Below are 18974 nucleotides of genomic sequence, written 5' to 3'. Positions count from 1 at the left end.
AATGTGTGGAAGGGCCAGGAACTAGGAAAGGGGAGGACCAGGACTGTGAGGACTGGTGGAAATGTGTAGAAGACTGCAGAAAGCCATCACAGCCAGCCTTAGCCGCTCTCTGTGCTGACAGATCTGATTGGCTTGGAGAGCAGGTGCCTTTGAGGATGTTTATTCACTGTGTGTGAGCATGTGTGTACATGTGCGCATGTGAGCATGTGTGTACACGTGAGTGTGAGCATGTGTGTACATGTGCACATGTGTGGGCATGTGTGTACGTGTGTGAGCATGTGCGTACATGTGCATGTATGTGGGGGTTGGGGTGGAGAGAGTGAGTTTTTACTGTTTTCCTTGCCCCCCATTATTTATAAAATCCACAATGGGTAGTATTTCTCAGGAACCACAGCATCGATAGAGCTCTGTGCTCCTGTGAAGCCATTCCAGAAGCCGGTGCTGACGGGGTTCTGCCTGGGATTCGGTTAGCTTGCTTTGCATCCTGTGGCTAGTCGCGTGTTTTTCAGCATGTGGTCTGGGGACCACCTGCATCAGGATCACTGGGATTTTCTTTTCAAGCACATTCCTGGCCTGGCCTCAGACTTCCTAAATAATAGCCTCTGTGGGCACAGCCCAGGAGTCTGCCTGTAACAGCCCAGGTGGCTCTTTCCAGCCTGAAATCTGAGCTCTACCGTCAGGAACTCCTGCCGGGGCCTTGCCCCAGGGCCCCCTTCCGCTGTCTTAGTGGATGCCTCGAGCACCATGTGCCAGAGGAGGTTCTGGGGGGCACCAGTGGACCTATAGACAAGATTTAGAACCCTTTCTCTCCTTCCTCATCTATAGTAAGATACCAGGGCAGCCCCACAGTTATGTATCTCTCTATATAAAAGCCTAAGCTACCAGCCAACTGGTCGCTATGATGTGCACTGACCACCAGGGGGCAGACACTCAACACAGGAGCTGCCCCCTGGTGGTCATTGAGCTCACACAATGGGGGCTCCACTAAACTGACCAACGAGTGCAGCTGCGGGGGTGCAGGCCTCTCCAACAGACACTCCCCCTTTGCTCCCTCCCCCATCCAGACTGGGACTGACTGAGCATGAGTCCGCGGCTGCTTCATGGCCATGGGTGCATCAGCATCACACATGGAGACTGCACACGGTACATGCCGCGGAGTGGTGATGGCAGGTGCAGCGGGGCTGGGAGGAGCGGGAATGGCGTGGTGCCTGGCCGGGCTCAGGCTCCTCCCTGGCCTCCTGCCACTTCTTGCACTGCTACATCCCTCGGGGGATGCTGGGCTGCCAGTTTTGGCCCGATCCCCACAGGCCATGCCGAAGGACCCCACCAGTGCACAAATACATGCACTGGGCCTCTAGTTTTATATATTTGGGAATAAGCATATGATTTTAATTGAATAAAAGAAAAGATCTACTTTAAAAATAAAGTTGAAAACCATTATCTTTGATTAAAGCAGATTTAACAGCTAAAACTGGGGTTTGCAAACTCAAACGCTTGCAGGTATCTTAGATACATGACACAGTGGGTTCCGGGGAGAATTCAAGAAAATGTGCTATAGCTAGAGGAGGGAGTGGTTATTGCCACAAGAAAATATAACCCTAGTGTGTCCAGACCTTCTGAGTTTTCAGGAGAAGCTGAAGTCGTGCCTTGTTTGTGGAATGCTGCTCTTCCTGGGACGTGGGAGAGGCACAGTGGCTGCCAGTACAGTAGACTCAGGAGCCAGTCCTCCTGAGTTTGAATCCTGGCTCTGGCTCTTAGCTGTGTGGCTGTAGGCAAGTTACCTAATTGCTGTAGTCACTTTCCTTCTCCGTACAATAGGGGTAATAGTACCCGTCTCCAAGGTTCAGGATGAAAGCTAAACACGTTAATACACGGAAAGCACGTGAGCCAGTGCCAGACACATAGAAGTGGCCTGTCTTTTCTATGTCTGTGTCGGCTAAATGCCCACAGCATTGTTGGTCTTACAAGACACTGTAGGATAATGGTTGGCCACCTCTGGCTGAAAGCCATCCTTTCTGTAAATGGGTCCTAAGTTACCATCTAAACCAGGGCACTTTGGAGAGAGGAAGGAGGCCCTATGACTAGTCATTCCAGATGACAGGTGAACAGCCCGTCCCAGCCAAACTGAGCTTGGTCTCAAGTGCCATTTTCATATATGAAAAAGCAGCAAGTAGCCCTGACTGGTTTGGCTTAGTGGATAGAGCGACGGCCTACAGACTGAGAGGTCCCAGGTTTGATTCCGGTCAAGGGCATGTGCCTTGGTTGTGGGCACATCCCCAGTAGGAGGTGTGCAGGAGGCAGCTGATTGATGTTTCTCTCTCATCGATGTTTCTAACTCTCTATCCCTCTCTCTTCCTCTCTGTAAAAAAAAAACAATAAAATATATTTTTTAAAAAAGAAAAACCAGCAAGTAGCTGCTATCTGTAACCTGCTGGGTAAGTGCCAGGTTGTACACAGGAGTTTACAGGGGGTCTTCCTGTGTGATCTTCAACAGCAACAACCCTTTGGGAGAATGGGGAGGGGGGAATCTCGTTAACTCTCTTTTTTACTGGTGGGGAAACTAAGGCACAGAGAGGCTAAGCTTATCTAAAGCCGCACCATGGCAGAGCCGTACGGGCTCCAGAGCCTTCGTGCTTACCTGTACCGTTTTCTCCGGTGGGTGCAAGGCGGTGGTAAGGGCATCGAACCTCCTTTTCAAAGGGAAGCTGAGACCCAGGACGGCATGGTTCTTGGCTCAGGCCACTGCTCAGCACACTGGGCCGCCCTGCCGCGGCAGGGCTGGTGTTTCACCGCATCACCGAGGGGTTAAGTACCAGCTCGGTGCCAAGCGCATTGCGTCAGGGCACTGCGGCCAGTTCCCAGGCTCGTGAGTCTCATGTGCGCGTCGCAGCTGGTGAAAGCGGATCCTGCCTGAGAGTCAGCCTCCTGCACCTGACACCTCCGTGACTGGAGGACAGCTGAGGACACGGGCCCAAGGCACCCTCTGAGGGGGGAGAAACAGGACGCGGGGGGGGGGGGGGGGTGGCCCACCCACTCCAGCGTCGCAGGGCTCCAGGTGTGGCCCTGTAACCGGTACAAAGAAGAGTGATCTGCCATCGTGTGAGGGGCTGATGCTGGCATGGACACACCGAGGGCTGTTTCAACGGCAATGAGGAAAACGTGTTTTCCTTAAAAAATGGAGGGAAGAGTGGAAAACGTTCCCATCAGATGGGGACAGCAGGGTTTTGGCAATAGTTGGAGTGCAGTGATGGATGCGTAGATGGTTCTTACACTCTTTTTAAAACGTTTCGGATGATCAGAACGTTTTCCACATTCAGAAGCTAGTTTCAGAGGAAAAAGAAGACGCCAGCCTGAAGGTGGATACAAAATGCTTTGAGTCTCAAGCGTCCTTGCCGAGAAGATAAGAGCGGCTGGGAGGATCCACAGCCCTGAGGGCCCGTGGCAGCTGGCCCAGGCTGGGCGGAGACCTTCCTTCCTCTCTGCTTGGGTGATAGCGCATTTCAAAGGGATATTAGAATCTTGATGTTGTCAATAATGGAGTGATTGATGGCTCTGACCAGTGCCCTTGGCCACTCTCGGCCCAAATGGAAAGGTCTCGCTGGGAAGTAGGACTCAGTTCATTCTATTCTTCACACTACCTCGGTTCTCCATTTGTAAAGGAGGAAGACGAGTTTCTCCATCCAACGACGTGAGAAAATATCCAACGAGCATTGCAGAAGGTCACCCATAGGAATTCCCACTCCCTGTGGAAAACCTCTGTCTTCTGAGCTACAGAGCAGATGTTCGATCTACAGGGTCCGGCTAGCGGTCAATCCAGGAGACTTGTCAGGAATCCAGAGCCTTTCCGTTCAGTATTTCACTGTATTCTATTTAGACTTGTTTCTGACGAGGGCAAACTCCACCTCTGGCAGGCTTAAGCCAGCAGGGACTGCATTAGGAGGATCCGGGACGGCTCACAGAACTGAAGGAACTACCTGGTGATCGCGACGCAGGAAAGCTGGTGTATGTTTTCAGATGCAGTCTCCTGGCTCTGGTCTCTGGTCTCTCGATCCCAGGTTTCAGATTCCTGGGAGAGAGAACCTGATTGGCCCCATGGGATCCGGTGTCAGAATGGTGCTGGTGGTGGTGATGGGATATTATTTGGTACAAACCTGGTCACTATGGGCCACCACTGTGTGTCAGCCACCCCCCACCAAGCAGAATTCTTTTTGTGTCGGTCAGCCATCCTGAAACCATCATGTTGTTTTGTGCTCTTATCTTTCTTGTAGCTGCAAGCATATGTTTGAAGGTCAAGGGACTCCCGTGAGACAGGCCCAAGGACGGTTTGATTTTAGAAAGATCATCTGGCTCTGATGCCTGTGTCTGGCCAGAACTAACCCGCCAAATCAGGTTTGAATTGAGAGGTTTGGTCATGATTATCAAACCCAGGAGAGGAAGGAAGAGCTGTAGGTAGGCACCCTTGGCCTGAGCACATGAATACTTGTCCCAGGTGGCCCCGTCCATTGGGAGCCCAAAGAGCATTTCGTTCTAAATCTTGAAGTTTTACTTGGGAACATCAGACCCTTTCAAAGGGAATGGACACTGAAAACATCTGTGTCTCCCCCATCCCAAAAAAGAGGGGGGAAATGGATGAGGCAGGGCCGCCCTGAGGAAAGAGGGGCCCCAGGTTCTCAAGTGCGAGCTCCTTGGAGGTGCCTGTCCGCGCCTCATCTTTCATCCTGTAATCAGGGAGAGAAAGCAGAATTTTAGCCGAGAAGGTGAGAGATTGGGAAAGGAAAGGAATCGCTCAGTTCACGGGGGACTATCAAGTCGGGGTCCAGGCCAAAAGGAGGAGGTTGAGTAGCTGGAGCCGAGGCCACATCTGCAGAGATGGGTGGGCGAGCACGCTAGGGCTTGGAAAGCAGGGCCTGCCCGGCCTCAGGGAGGACGAGGCTGGATGCGGTGCCTCTGATGTATGTTTTAAGGCATATGTGTTGCTCCGGGGCAGGGCAGGGCCGTTGACTGACTAGGCCTTGGCATGTGGTGTGGCCCTTGACGGGAGAATTGGATGTATGACTCAGCTGTGCTTCTGCAGGGCCTTTGTGGGATTGTGTGTGGTTTGGAGAGCACACAGCCGAGCCCTGACCAGGGGGCAAGGTGGGAGCTGAAATGCAGCCACACTCCACTCGCCAACCCATGAACCGGCAAAGCTGCCGAGATGCCGTGTGGGTCAGGCTGCTGAGCAGCCCCTGAGACTTCAACTGAGGTCTGGTTCCCTGACAGGCGTCTGTGTATAAGGACATGGGTCTCTGTGCTTGGGCCGGTTGGCTTACGATCCCAGAATTTCCAGCTTCCTCAGGCCTGAATGACATGCCTCTACTGATAGCAAGATAGAATTTTTTTTAAAATATATTTTTTATTGATTTTTTACAGAGAGGAAGAGAGAGGGATAGAGAGTTAGAAACATCAATCAGCTGCCTCCTGCACACCCCCTATCAGGGATGGGCCCGCAACCAAGGTACATGCCCTTGACCGGAATTGAACCTGGGACCTTTCAGTCCGAAGGCCGACGCTCTATCCACTGAGCCAAACCGGTTTTAGCGCAAGATAGAATTTTTAAGATGTGCCATGAGCCCCTCTACTTCTTTAAGATGGAAGAAATCCAACAGGATGGTATCTGAGAATGCCATTACAGTCAGGGTGGGGCAGTCTTTGTCCCCAGCCAGGCAGTGAGCTCTTCCGAGGTGGGAAGGAACGTTCTCACCGATGACACCGTGGCAGCTCCATACCAGGCACACGTGTGAGCAGCAGCAGCGCCCTGTTGGTGACCCAGGATTGAGGGAGGGAGGGAGGCCTCAGGGACTGAGCCTGGGTGAGGGGTGCCTCCAGAAGAGTGACAGCCTTCCTGCTGACCCTCCCTGGGAACCGTGCACAAGGAAGGGGGAGAAGGCTTTTCCTCCCCCAGCAGGAGGACAGCTCCCTGGGCTCTTCCCCTCCCGTGAATTCAGGGTACGGAGCCACCTGTTACCCAGACACCCTTGAGTCCACTAGAGATGGGCGGTCCCGGCCTGGCCTTGGGGAGGGTCTGCACAATTCACCGGCGTTGCCCTGATGTCCTGTGCTCAGTAGGGACACCTCACCCACATGTCCTCTGTGTCTCCGGTTGAGCAGATGCAGGAGCTGGAGCAGAGGCTGCTGGAGGCCGAGCAGAGGGCAGAGAACGCGGAGACCCAGGTAATGGGGGGGAGAGGGGACTGAGAAGAGTGTGCAGGGGAGGTGACCATTGGCCGTTCCTGCCCCTTCCCATGAACTCATGTGGACCTGCTCATCACACGGATGAGCTTACGGGGACAGGGAGAACCCTCAGTCGTGCATCAGAACTGCTGGACAAACGAAGGTGCAGCAAGCTCCCTGTGGGTGCTTGGTTAATGGTCAGGGCAGGGAGTGGGTGAGTGGACTATTCCAAATAGACTAGGTTTTATGCTGAGGTAACAAGCTAAGTCTGACATCTCAGCAGTTTATCACGTTTAGTTCTCACTCGTGGTAGCTCTCCAGGGAGGGTGCGCCGGGGATTCTGCTCCACACGGGGATTCAGGGATCCAGGAGCTCCCCATCCTCTAGCCGGGCCACCTGGAGCATGCAGCCTCCTTGGTTGCCATTGCAATGAAAGAGAGCTGGGGGCTTGTGCACCAACTCTTAAACTCTTGAGCCCTTAAACGCTTGAGCCCAGAAATACATGTCCTTCCTCTCAGGCCCCCCGACTGGGCAGAATTCCACGCCTGTCTCGCTGCAGGGGCTGGAAATATCGGGAAGCCATGGACATGCCGTGAGCGACAAGTGTCTGCCACAGGGAGGCGGGAGCAGTTCCTCTCCAGGGCTGTCTGCCCTGCCTGCCTCCTCCCCACCAGGGCTCCAGAACTAGGGGACCCAACACCCACCTGTTTCTCCCTGTCATTTCTTCTTTTTTTTCCGGCCCAGATGAGGCTTACTAAATGGTCACTGAATTAATGGGCCCACTGCTCTGCCCGGGAGTCACGGGCTGGGGTATCAGGAAGTGGTCCCTCCCGTGTTAGTGGCCATTTCACACGCAGCACATCCCAGCCCTGTGAGATGCCCGGTCCTTTCCAGGTGAGTGTGATGGAGGAGAAGGTGAAGATCTCCAACCTGAGGAACGTGGGCTCCGCGGGCGGCCTGCACCGGAAGTACCAGGAGCTGCTGAGAGCCGTGCAGGGCAAAGATGAGCACATCGGCCAGCTGGAGGCACAGCTGGAGAAGCAGGTAAGGGCTCCGTGCAGCGGAGCGCCCGCGCCCTCGACGGCACCTGCACCCACCGGCCCAGCTTCTTGAGCGGAGCCCCTCTGCCTGGCCCTCCCGTGGTGGGGCGCCCACTCCCTCTCGAGCCTGTTCTCTCCTGGGGCGATCTCATCCTGGGGAGGTGCCCTAGGAGCCAGGCGGGGGACACCGTGGGAAAAGGACCTTGGAGGCAGGCTGGTCTGGGTTTCAGTCCCGCCTCTCGCTCCTGCTGCTCTCTCGCTGCGGGCAGGTCACCTACGTCGCTGCTTCTCGTTTTGCACATCAGTGATATAGGGGCTGGATACGTCAGAGGGCGGTCAGGTGGTGTGTGCGTTGTGTCAGGCCGGCGGTTGGTATTTGGTAAGGAGAGCTGCTCCTTCCCCTCCCTGGCATGCGCCCTGCCCGCATGAGGGACCTGACCCTGGGCTGGAGGATCGGAGCCGCAGATTGGTTGGCCAGCGTCTCTCCGCGGCCCTGAGTCCATACATTGCTGCTGCTGCTTCTGAAAAGCGGCCTCCTGTCCCGAGCACACGGGAGCCCAGGAGGGCCACTGCCCTGCATCCCAGCTACAGTCGCACCTTTGCTCGGGAGACAACGTCTGGAACACCTCCCTCCAGCGCCCCCCTGCCCAGCCTCCTCCCCTTCACAGTCTCATTCACTTCATCCTAATTCTGTCCCTCCCCTCCGCCGTTGGCCATACCCACCAACTCTTCCTGGTGCCCGAGCTCCGTCCTTTCCAACACACGACCCCGCCACGTGGCCCGATGACTTAATTTCCCACACGGGCCCTCTCCGTAAGGGTCCCAGAGAGTCCTGGCCGGGCCTTCCCACCGTCATGGGCAAACACGCGTCCTTCGCCCGCGTTCACTGACCTGTCCTCTGTAATCTGCGGGGCACCCGGTGTCCCTGAAAAAATCGTGGGAAAATAGGATTCTGACGCATGGGAATTGAATCTGCTCCCATGGATTTCAGAGATTCCTTCTCTTTTCTAAATATATTTTATTGGTTTTTTACAGAGAGGAAGAGAGAGGGATAGAGAGTTAGAAACATTGATGAGAAAGAAACATCGATCAGCTGCCTCTTGCACACTCCCCTACTGGGATGTGCCCACAATCAAGGTACATGCTCTTGACCGGAATCGAACCTGGGACCTTTCAGTCATCAGGCAGAGAGAGAGAGAAAGAGAGAGAGAGAGAGATTGAGATTGAGATTTCTTCTCTTGAGCCGTTCATAGAAGTGTCAGATCTGGCAATTGTTGGGCAGCAGAGTCCTGCTGGAGCTTAGGTCAGAAAAAAGGTTGTTTTACAGTCATAATAGGTCAAGAGCAGGCTGGAAAGAACGCTGCTCTGTCCGTCAGTAGGCTGGTGTTAGTCCCCGCTGTGCCGGGAGCGGGCCGGGGCAGGGCATTTCCCCCCCTGGGCCTCCGTGTCCAAGTGCGTCAGGTCGGTCAGACTTGTTCCATAGAGGGGCAGACAGGAGCGGTGTTCGGCTTGCGGGCCACATGCTCTCTGTTGCAACTCCTCAGCTCCGCTGTGGCAGCTCGAAAGCCGTCGTTGACCACGTGTAACTGAATGGGCATAGCTGGGTTTCAATACACTTTATTTCCAAATGTAGGCAGGCAGAGCGGGTCCGGGGAGGGTGATGGGGGCAGAGATAAGTGGAAGGCTGGGTTTGGCCTGTGGGCCAGTTTGCAAGCCCCTAACCTAATGACCTTAACTTCAGGTCCTTCCAGCTCTGCAGTTGTGAGTAGTCAGACATTTTCGTATTCCCATCTCACTTGCACAGAAGCCCTTGTTTGGAGTGTGTGTCCATCCTACGTTGATGAGGTAGTTTTGCCCTGGAAGTGTAGCCAACGTCGGTGTTGCTGGTCTCTAAGCTGCTGCAGAAGGTCCCGCGTCCCCGTGCATTCAGGTCAGGGCACTGTGCTCGCTGTAGGACTGGCTGATTCCCTGGGCCTCCGGCACCGGGCTGGGCACTTGTGACTTCATGGTCATGGTACAGCACCCCAGGAGGGAGCTGTGCCGTCCCCCGGCCTGGAGGTGACCTGCAGGCCCGAGGGTCAGGTGCCCGCGGCAGAGAAGCCTCAGAGGCAGAATCAAAGCCCCAAAGCCTGCCTTTCCTCCTAGCCCAGCTGTTGGCTTTCTCGTACAAACCTCGATTTTCTGTCACCTGATGTGCTCTCTTGATTATGTTGTGGGGATGGTGGTTCTCATGTGCCAACTCAGATTTATTTTCTGTTTTTAACTGCCAAGATAATACGTGAGTCTAGTAAGAAGAGCATAAAATGACATTTTCCCTCTGTCCCCAATCCTTCCTTCTTCCTTCCTTCCTTCCTTCCTTCCTTCCTTCCTTCCTTCCTTCCTTCCTTCCTCTCCCTGTTAGCCACTGTTCATGGTGAACGTGTCTTGTGTAGCCAAGGGCAGCATCCTGTTTTCATGTTTATTTCTCCCTTATTTGTGGAAATTTGGTGATTTTCAGTGTTGAGGTTTTTTTGTTGTTGTTGTTTGTTTTTGTTTTGTTTTTTTGTCTTTGTTGCTTTATCAAATTGCAGCTGAGGATTCCTGAGCACAGGGAGTTTATTAGTTCAATAATATGTGCATTTAAAATGTGACAGAAATTCTCAAATTGCTCCCAAAAAGACGTAGCCAGTTCATGTCAGAAGGGTTATTTTCCAACATTCCTGGTAATTTGGGGCAATATTAAACTTTGAAATTGTGTTAGTCTGATAGAGGGAAATGATGTCTCTTTTTTATCAGATTTCTTAAAATTATGATGGAGGATGAACAGCTTTTTCTTGGGTGTTGATGCCTCCTTTTTCTGTTGATTTCCAGTTCAGATCCTTTGGGTTGTTTATTTCAAATTAGACCTCTGTATGTGTTGCAAATCACCCTCCAGTTGGTCTTTAGATTTTGTTTAAGGGATTCTTCTTTTTTTGGCCAGATAGTAACTTAGAGTGAGGGTATAGATTTATTCTTTTTTTTCTTCATGATTTTTTGGGATTTCTCTATGCTTAGGAAGGCCTTTCCCACTTTAAGAATATTAAACGAATTCATAAGTGAATTTATTTTTTTCTATTAAATAAATTCAGTCGCCTGATTTCTTCTCAGGGCTTCCCACCTCCAGTTATTCACTGAAACAGTGACTGTTGTCATTAACTGAAGGTCCTCTCTTTCTTGTAGAAGCAGATGAGAGCTGAGGAAGCAAAAACTGTTCAAGAAAAAGCTGCCAAGATCAAGGAATGGGTGACCCTAAAGCTGGGAGAGGTGAGTCGCCCGCTCCTCCCCGGAGCCTGGGATGGACATGAGTGCTCTCACGCCCCTCAGCCTTCTCCCGCCTCCTGGGTGAGGGGCCTGGACCGACCTTCACTTTGTTAACCATTTGCCCTTCTTTCAGCCTAAATGCTGAGACCCTCCACTTCACTTTCCCCTTCCCCTGTCGTGGCCGGGGCAGCTCTGTGCTGTGTGTGAGTTTGGGGAAAAGCAACGAGCCTCACTTCTGTAGAGTCGCATCAGTTCCCACAGAGGCGCACACGCCGTCCTTACCATCCGCTCTCTCCACTTCCTCCTCTGTCCTCTCCGTTCCTTTTAATGTTTAAAAATACACGTAAGCTGTACCGTTGTAGCTGGTTTTTAAGGGTAAATTGTAGTGGCATCAGGTACTTTCACAACCATCACCACAGTCTGTTTCCAAAACGTCTCAGGTCCCATTCAGCACCAACTCCATTCTCCCCACCACCCAGCCTCCCAGCCCCGGACAGCCCCGGCTTCCACAAATGCCATCATCTTCCTAGTTCAGCACTTGCTATAGCTTTGTTTAGGAAACTAAGGGACTAGACACTACAGTGCTACTAACAAAACTAACAGCCGAAACCAGTGTGGTTCAGTGGATAGAGCGTCGGTCTGCGGACTTAAAGGTCCCGGGTTCAATTCTGGTCAAGGGCATGTACCTTGGTTGCGGGCACATCCCCAGTAGGGGGGTGTGCAAGAGACAGCTGATCGATAATTCTCTCTCATCGATGTTTCTAACTCTCTATCCCTCTCTCTTCCTCTCTGTAAAAAATCAATAAAATATATATATTTTTAAAAACACACACACAGAGAAAACAGAAACAATAAAAAACCTTTTAAACACAAGGAAAAGGAATTAAAGTTTGGGAAAGGATAAAAGCTCATTTGTTCCCCTCTGTCCTGACACATGTGGCTCACACTTGTAGGGGGTCATCTGTCCCCTTTGATGGACACACATCTCAGGTCATCTGCTAGGCTACAGGTTCTTGGGGACAGAGCTGATGGTTGCACAGCCCTGACCTCTTGCTAAAAGGTAATGTTGGATTTCATTTAAAAGAAATATATCCTTAGCTGTTTGGCTCAGTGGATAGAGAGTTGGCCTGCAGGCCCAAGGGTCCCTGGTTCGATTCGGGTCAAGGGCACATACCTCGATTGCAGGCTCCTCCCCAGCCCGGACCCCGGTCAGGGCTCATGCAGGAGGCAACCAATGGATGTGTTTCTCTCACATCGATATTTCCCTCTCACTTCCACTCTCTCTAAAATCAGTGGGAAAATATCCTCGAGTGAAAACTAAAAAAAAAAAAAAAAATTAAGAAATGAAGCGACCATGAGGATGGATCTCATAGACATTGTGTTGTTCGAAAGAAGCCAGACACAGAAGTACATGCTGTATAATTCCATTTATATAAAGTTCAAAAATGGGCACAACAAAATCCAGATGGCCTTAGCTGTTTGGCTCAGTGGGATAGAGCTTCGGCCTGCAGACTGAAGGGCCCCGGGTTCGATTCCGGTCAAAGGCACGTACCTCGGTTACAGGCTCGACCATTCCCTGGCCCTGGTTGGGGCACGTGCGGGAGGTAACCAATCTAGGTGTCTCTCTCACATTGATGTTTCTCTCTGTGTGTCTCTCCCCCCCTTCTAATCTCTCTAAAAGTCAATGGAACAATGCCCTCAGGTTCGGATTAACTACGTTTTTTAAGAATCGATATGTGTAAGGATTCACACTTAGATGGTAAAACCCAGAAAGCAAGGCAGTGAGTCTCTTACACTTAGAAGAACGGTTGCTCTGGGGAGGGAGGGATGTGGTTGGAAAAGGGCAAGCCAGGATGGTGGAAGGCTGGAAAATTCCTGACCCGGATGGTGGCCACTTGCGTGTTCATTTCAGCATCATCTGTTACGCTGTGCATTGATGTGCTACGCAGTTTTCTGTGTGTGTGTGTATTTCACAATTTTAAAGAGCTTAAAAATGAAACTAGAAAGAAAAGGGCAAGAATTGCCAAATGGAATTGTATCCCAAACGAGACTGGTTAGCCCAGAGGAAGGGAGGAGCTCAGGGCAGCACTTTTCGAAGGTTTGGTCTTTAAAAAGGATTTAAGCTTGCTGTGAATGATATGTCTAAAGCGGTAACTGAGGATTCTAAACCTTCCGTTTTCCGTGTGCCCAGCTGGAGATGGAGAACCAGCAGCTGAAAAGCTGTAATCAGCGCCTGGTGGAGCAGGTGGCAGCCCTTCAAGAGGCCCTAGAAGGTAAGTGGGCCAGTGGTGTGTGTGTGTGTGTGTGTGTGTGTGCACACAGTATGTGTGTGAGTGTGTGTGTGAGTGTGCCGGGGTGTGAATGTGCCGCCGGTGTGTGTGTGTGTGTGTGAGTGTATCGGTGTGTGTGTGAGTGTGCCGGTGTGTGTGTGTGTGTGTGTGTGTGTGTGTGTGAGTGTATCGGTGTGTGTGTGAGTGTGCCGGTGTGTGTGTGTGTGTGTGTGTGTGTGTGAGTGTATCGGTGTGTGTGTGAGTGTGCCGGTGTGTGTGTGTGTGGGTGTGGGTGTGTGTGTGTGTACCGGTGTGTGTGTGAGTGTACCGGTGTGTGTGTGTGTGTGTGTGTGTGCCGGTGGGTGTGTGAGTGTGCCAGGGTGTGGGCTGAATTAAGACAGCTCTCGACATGCCTGCTTTTGCCCCAACTGTAGCTCTTCAGATGGCGCTTTCCGAGAACCTGCTGGCGGCCCCCCAGGAGACCCCAGAGCAGGGTTCTGTCCCTGCAGGGCCAGGGGCCCCGCTGACGGGGCAGGACAGCGGTGCTCAGGCCCAGGACACTCTGAAGGCCGCCCCGCCAGCCCCCGCCCCAGGTTCTCCGCAGAGCGAGGACCCGGTCCCTGAAGCGAGGAGCGGCCTGGAGGAGTCCAGTGCCACCGCGGTCCGCCCCGCGGGACCGTCAGAGGCCAGGACCCTCCCCTCCCGTCTGGGCAGAGAGGGCCCTCCTGGCCAGCTGTGCCTGAAGGCTTGCTCCCCCAGGCATGCTTTGTCGTCCTGGGGTGAGGGCCTGGTCACTGCTCAGGGAGGGCCGCTCCCGGGGACCAAGACCTCTGCCCGGGAAGGTGGCCCCGGCTGCAGCCTGACCCTCCCGAAGCTGCGGGCTCCCGGCCCGCCCTGCGTCAGCGTCCCGCTGGCCAGGCGGCACCACAGCCAGCCCCCCGGGGGCCCTGAGCGCCCCAGCCCCGAGGCCAGCGTGGAGATCGGGACCCTGGCCGCCCTCCCCCACGCCGGCCTTCCCGAGGGGGCGGCCCCCGCGGAGCCCGAGGGGGAGCCGGAGAAGATGGAGATGGAGGAGCCAGCCCCGGCCGGGAGGAAGGAGGAGCGAGAGAGCCGGAAGGTCTCCACCGCGGAGCTGGTGGAAGTGGATTTGGGAAGCAAGCCGCCCACACCCCCTTTGCACCGGTTTCCGTCCTGGGTAAGAGGCCCGGGGGGCTGGGCCGGCCGACAAGGTGACCAGCGTCCTCAGCACAGCCACACACTGAGCAGGGCGAGGGGGTCCTCAGGGTGCCTCCGGGAGCAGGTCCCCGGGGCCGGCCCCGAGCTCCCAGCCAGCCGGGGGCAGAGCGGGGGTGTGGGGGGACTGGGCAAGGCCAGCTCTCGTGTCCTAAGCCAGCGCCCGCCGTGTGCCCCTCACCACGTTGGTGTTGTGTGGGGCGGCGTGCACGTCTTCTCGTTCGGCCTCTGGCGCTTAGAGACGGTGCCGCGTGGGCTTCCAACATCACATCACTAGGGTTGAATCACTGCCTCTGTGACCGGGGTAAGGGGCTGAGCCTCCGTGCCTCGGTTTCCCTGTACGTAAAATGGGGGTGATAGTGCCTGCTTTATGGGGTTATTAGTAACAAGCACTTGCAGCAGTGGGTCGTCGGAAGTGGCACGGAAGTGTCGGTGGTTGTTATTTCTGAGCCCTGGCTTCCTCCCTTGCACCACAGGGTGAGGCGCTGTGCTGTGGGGACACCAATGGGCGAGACAGCCACACACTAGTCTTTGTAGAGCTGGGCCGTGGGGCCGTGAAGTCCTACTCGATTCTGTTCTCTCTACTTCCGTGTCTCACGTTTCCCACTGAATGGGAAGGGGGTGGGGATGGGCCTTGCGAAGGCTGCACAGGCCCGTGGTGAGGGCCAGATGAGATCATGGGTGTCGAAAGCTGAGCACGGAGCCCGCCCCAGGCCCGGACTCCTGACCTGTGTGTGCAGGGAGTTGGATGCTGTTTTTCTTTCCAGATTGGGGAACTGCTCTCCCTGCTTAGTTACGTGCCCAAGATCATGTAGTCGTTAGTGAGGGACCAGGCTGTACGTAAGACACCCTCACGTGAGGCAGCGAGGGTGTTCCAGGAAGGGCCTGGAGTGGGCAGATAAATTGGCACCAAGTTGCAAAATTAGGCACAAAAAGATGAGTATTCCCAGTGGTGGTGGGCAGCCCCAAGAGCCTGGCTCTGACTCTCCAGCTTCCTGCCTCTTGGCGGTCATCGGAGAGTAGCTGTCAGCCCCTCCCTCAGGGTCTGACCCCTGCATGCACTGGGACGTCTGTCAGGCTCCTGGCAGCACAGGGAATTGTGTGCTGGGGGGTGGCACCACACACACACACACACACACACACACACACACCACTGCCTGGGAGGCCCACCTGTCAGGGTCTCCCTTTGAAATGCTATTAGTTGGGGCCTCGTCACCCCAGGCTTATGGGCTGCGTGCTTAGCAGTGATTTTCCCAGGGGGACCTGGATGGCCCAGGACACACCTGCTGGGGAGGGCTAGGAGGCCCACAGGCCAAGGAGTGCCGAGCTGTCCCTGGAGCCCGGGGTCCTGGCAGGGCCACAGGAAGGGCAAGGAGGGGAGCAGCAGGTGGACCAGGAGCGAAGGGGCAGCTGGGACGAGGTGGAGGAAGGGCCAGGCCAGGCTGGAACGCCATGGGAACCATCCCTCCCTCCTCAGGGTCACGGAGGTCTTGTCATTCCAAGTGCTCTTGGAGCCCTAGAGCCGAGATGGGCAGCGAGGGGCACTCAGCAAGGGACCAGCGGGGGGCTTAGCTCCACCCAGGCCCTGAGACAGGCTCTCCCACCGGCTTAGGAGGCCACAGTGGCCAGGGCACCGGCCTTTCTTCTCAGGGGAGACCAACTGGGCGGTGACCATGGGGCGGTGGGGAGGGAGGGGGTGCATCAGGACTGAGAATTACAAGGCCATCCCGCCTGAGGGAGTTGGGTAATCTATTCACCAGTTTAGGGTTTGCAGAGCCCATTTTCTGTGGACCTCCCCAGTCACCTCTGTGAGGCATCAGATGACCTTCTGTGAAACAAACACTCCTATTAGTTCAGTGATCGTTGCCTAAATCCCTAGATCATGGTGAACCTGCATTCCTCAAGCTTCCCTTTTTCCTGGTCCGCCACTACTGACAGCATTTCTCTTCTTGAGGCCTGATTTTACTACTTGGTCCCCATGTATCTGCCCCACCCCAGTGCCCCTCCTGGGGCACCCTCGTTGCCTCCCACATCTTGCCTAGCATTCCCAAGCCCTAATCTGGGGATCTCATCCCAGCCCCGCCCTCCCCTACTGCCCTGCCCCCTGCGCTGACCTTCTCAGGTCATGGTGACTCACCAGTCACCTGAGGGGGCCTTTGTTGTCTGTGTATCTGGACTGGAGAACAGAGATATGCAGAAGGGAAGGTGGGGCCATGGCGGGGGGGGGGGGGGGGGGGGCTGGAGTTGAGGGTGGGTGTTCCCCATTCCTGTCTCCTTTGGCTTGTATGTGGGGTTCTCCGTTTGAGTGGGGTGCACAGGCTTTGTGGGTTGGACTGAAACCTACCATGATGTGACGTTATTACTGTGGAGAAAACACGTGTCCCAGCTTCCAAACTGGCTTACCAAGGGCCGTGCCCTCACCTCAGGGCTCTGACTTCCTCGTGGCCGACACCCCACTTCTAGGGGTGAGAGCCTGAGACCCCAGAGCTGGGACATGGGTCAGGCTCACAGACAAGGCCACGGACCCCTCCCCTCGGAGTCCTCCCCACCCCCCCGAAGGGAGGGGTCGGAGAGTGAGGAGCTGTTGGGCACAGGTTTAAAGTCCGGGTGTGAGATGCTGGCATTAATAATTTAATTGGATTCTCACAACACCTGAGTCTGTTACCCCCATTTCAGAGCTGAGGCCCAGAAGTGACGTAACTCGCCCGATTCTCCCGCCTGTAAGCGGCCAGCCTAGATGCAGATCTGGCTGCCTGCAAAGCCAGCTCTTCCCCACACCCAGGAGGGGCCGGGGCGGGCTCTGACCCTCCAGGGACCTCTCATTCCAGGAGAGCCGCATCTATGCCGTGGCCACGTCAGGCATGTGTCTCTCGGACGTGCCTCCCCGGAGTAGTGCCACCTGCTTCGGTGAGTCCCAAGCGGGGTGCCCATGGTGGTCAGGGTGGACGTGCGGGGGAGGAGAGGCTTCTGGGCAACACCCAGGGCTCTGGTCACCTGGCACCCCGTTTCCACTTCCCCCCACCCCACCCCCTACAGGTGGGTTTCAGGGGAATCACAGGCAGGGCTGCCTTAGAGAGAAAAGGAAACTGCAGGTTCACCCCATTACCTGCTGGGTGGGCGTGGCCTTGAACCGTGTTGTAGCCAATCAGAGAGCAGGAGGGGACTTTAGAGGCGGGTCCCCCAGCTCAGCCTCCTACCTGCACTGCAGGAAAGGCTGTGGGTGGAAGAGGCCCCAGTACCTTCATTTATTGAGGCCCCTGAGGGAGGCCCATCCCCACCACAGTCTCCCAAGTCCCGGGCCAGCCACAGAATCCCATGGGCTGTAAGCGCCACGTAGTGCAAGACAGGTCACTGCCGTGGCCCTTATCCTAAGATCTGCCCCCGGAGTGCTGTTTCACCTCCTCCTCCCTCTGATGTCCCCACACCCTGTCCTGGGCCACGGCCTGGAGCCCATCTCATCCCCCTTCCCTGCCCCTCCAGGTTCAAGGCCTCCCTCTCTTTCGTCCCCTGGGCCCTTCTCGGGCCTTGTCTACAAGAACTGCTCGGTGCCTGTCTACACAGTCCTGAAGGGGGTAAGCACTGCTCTCCGAGGACGGCTGCCCCGGCCCCCTGTCCGTTCCCTGCCCCCAGGCTCCTTGTCCAGTCAGTGGCTGGAGTGGGGTCCAGGGTCAGGTTTCTGTGTGCACACACACACACACACACACACACACAACTCTGGGCAAGAAGTGCAGCCCACACCGTAGGTCATTTTAGCTTTATTATCTTTATCAGACTTCCAGTAGAAGAGTTCTACATTTACCAAAATCTGAATAAATACGTTTGTGGGCAAAGGAAAAAGTGAAAAGTTAAGCCTATGGCTGCTCCGCCTGATCCCCCCCCATCTTGTCACATGCATGTCCTGGAGGGTGGGCTCCTTTTAGGACTTTTTACATGTTCAAACGTACACTCCCACATAAACTCTGCACATCCCCACACTCTTTAAAACAAAAATCATACAAAAGGGCAGCATTTTTGTCTCCTTTTATGATTAGTTTTTGAAGTCATAACAGGTATACTCTGTAAAACTTTTTATAGAAGAATAAAAAATCCAAAACCGGATTGCTTCCCCCTCACTCCCGCCCAGGGGCCCTGTCCTTCGTGGTCCGGTGTTGGTTCTGCGAGGCCTTCCGCCGCGCTTACACATGCGTCCACAAAGAGTCGCTCTCTCACTGGCACATACAGGTGCACGCACACCGAGCGGTCCCATTACGTGTCCTTCTACCCCTTGCTTGTTCTCCCAGCGTGTGCCCGGCCTTCCTGCCGCACCCCTCACACAGTCCCAGTGTGAGGCTGCCCAGGCCCTCACACAGGTGCCCACAGCTACCTTAACCGACCTCCACGGATGGACAGTTTAGGACCCATCTCCGTTTTTCTCTACAGTCAGTGGTGTGATGAGCATCACTGTGCACCTGTATCTCTGTGCACTTCCGTATACATATCTCCGAGGACAGAGGCCTAGAGGTGGGCTTTAAAGTTGACCCGCAGTGCCGAGCTGTCTTCTAAAAAACCTCATCACACCGCAGAGAGCCCTCTCGCCACAGTTCCCCAGCAAGGAGAGGAGCAATCTGAGTAAACGGCTGTCAGTGGAGGTGGCCTCGTGTCCTAGTCCCCGCACATGTGTGACGCCCCTGCCCTCACACGTGGGCTTGGTGTGGCTTTCTGGCCCCCTAGCGGCAGGGAGTAGGGGTCACAGTGGTTAGGTGTTCAGCTGGGATGGGGCAGCTCTTTTAGGACCTCAAAGGATGGTGTACCCCCTCCCCCACCCCCCATCAGCCCAAGGGACAGCTGTCTGGTGGGTGGCCTGGCTGGGTGGTGGCGTCCTTGTGCCCAGACAGGCGGTGCTGGCCCACCCTGAGCGCCTGGAGCCCGGAGTGCAGGTTGGGGCGGTAGTGTCTTGCAG

The 18974-nt window shown here is 54.9% G+C and overlaps 1 protein-coding gene across 3 annotated transcripts in view; it reads left to right on the top strand.

The window, feature by feature from the left end:
• PLEKHH1 (pleckstrin homology, MyTH4 and FERM domain containing H1) overlaps window positions 1-18974 on the top strand; it is a 71310-nt gene that overhangs the window by 35146 nt on the left and 17190 nt on the right. For all 3 annotated transcript variants that reach the window (XM_084866314.1, XM_084866313.1, XM_084866312.1), the window contains exons 3-9: window positions 6151-6213; window positions 7108-7257; window positions 10452-10535; window positions 12724-12805; window positions 13237-13997; window positions 16864-16942; window positions 17516-17607. In XM_084866314.1, the coding sequence (XP_084722440.1) occupies window positions 6151-6213; window positions 7108-7257; window positions 10452-10535; window positions 12724-12805; window positions 13237-13997; window positions 16864-16942; window positions 17516-17607 (1311 nt within the window). The remainder of the gene's footprint in view (window positions 1-6150; window positions 6214-7107; window positions 7258-10451; window positions 10536-12723; window positions 12806-13236; window positions 13998-16863; window positions 16943-17515; window positions 17608-18974) is intronic.

The sequence above is a fragment of the Pipistrellus hanaki genome, assembly GCF_964339955.1.
Source record: "Pipistrellus hanaki genome assembly, chromosome: 1".
In the NCBI taxonomy this organism is placed as follows: Eukaryota; Metazoa; Chordata; class Mammalia; order Chiroptera; family Vespertilionidae; genus Pipistrellus; species Pipistrellus hanaki.
This window is presented reverse-complemented; position numbering and strand designations above follow the sequence as displayed.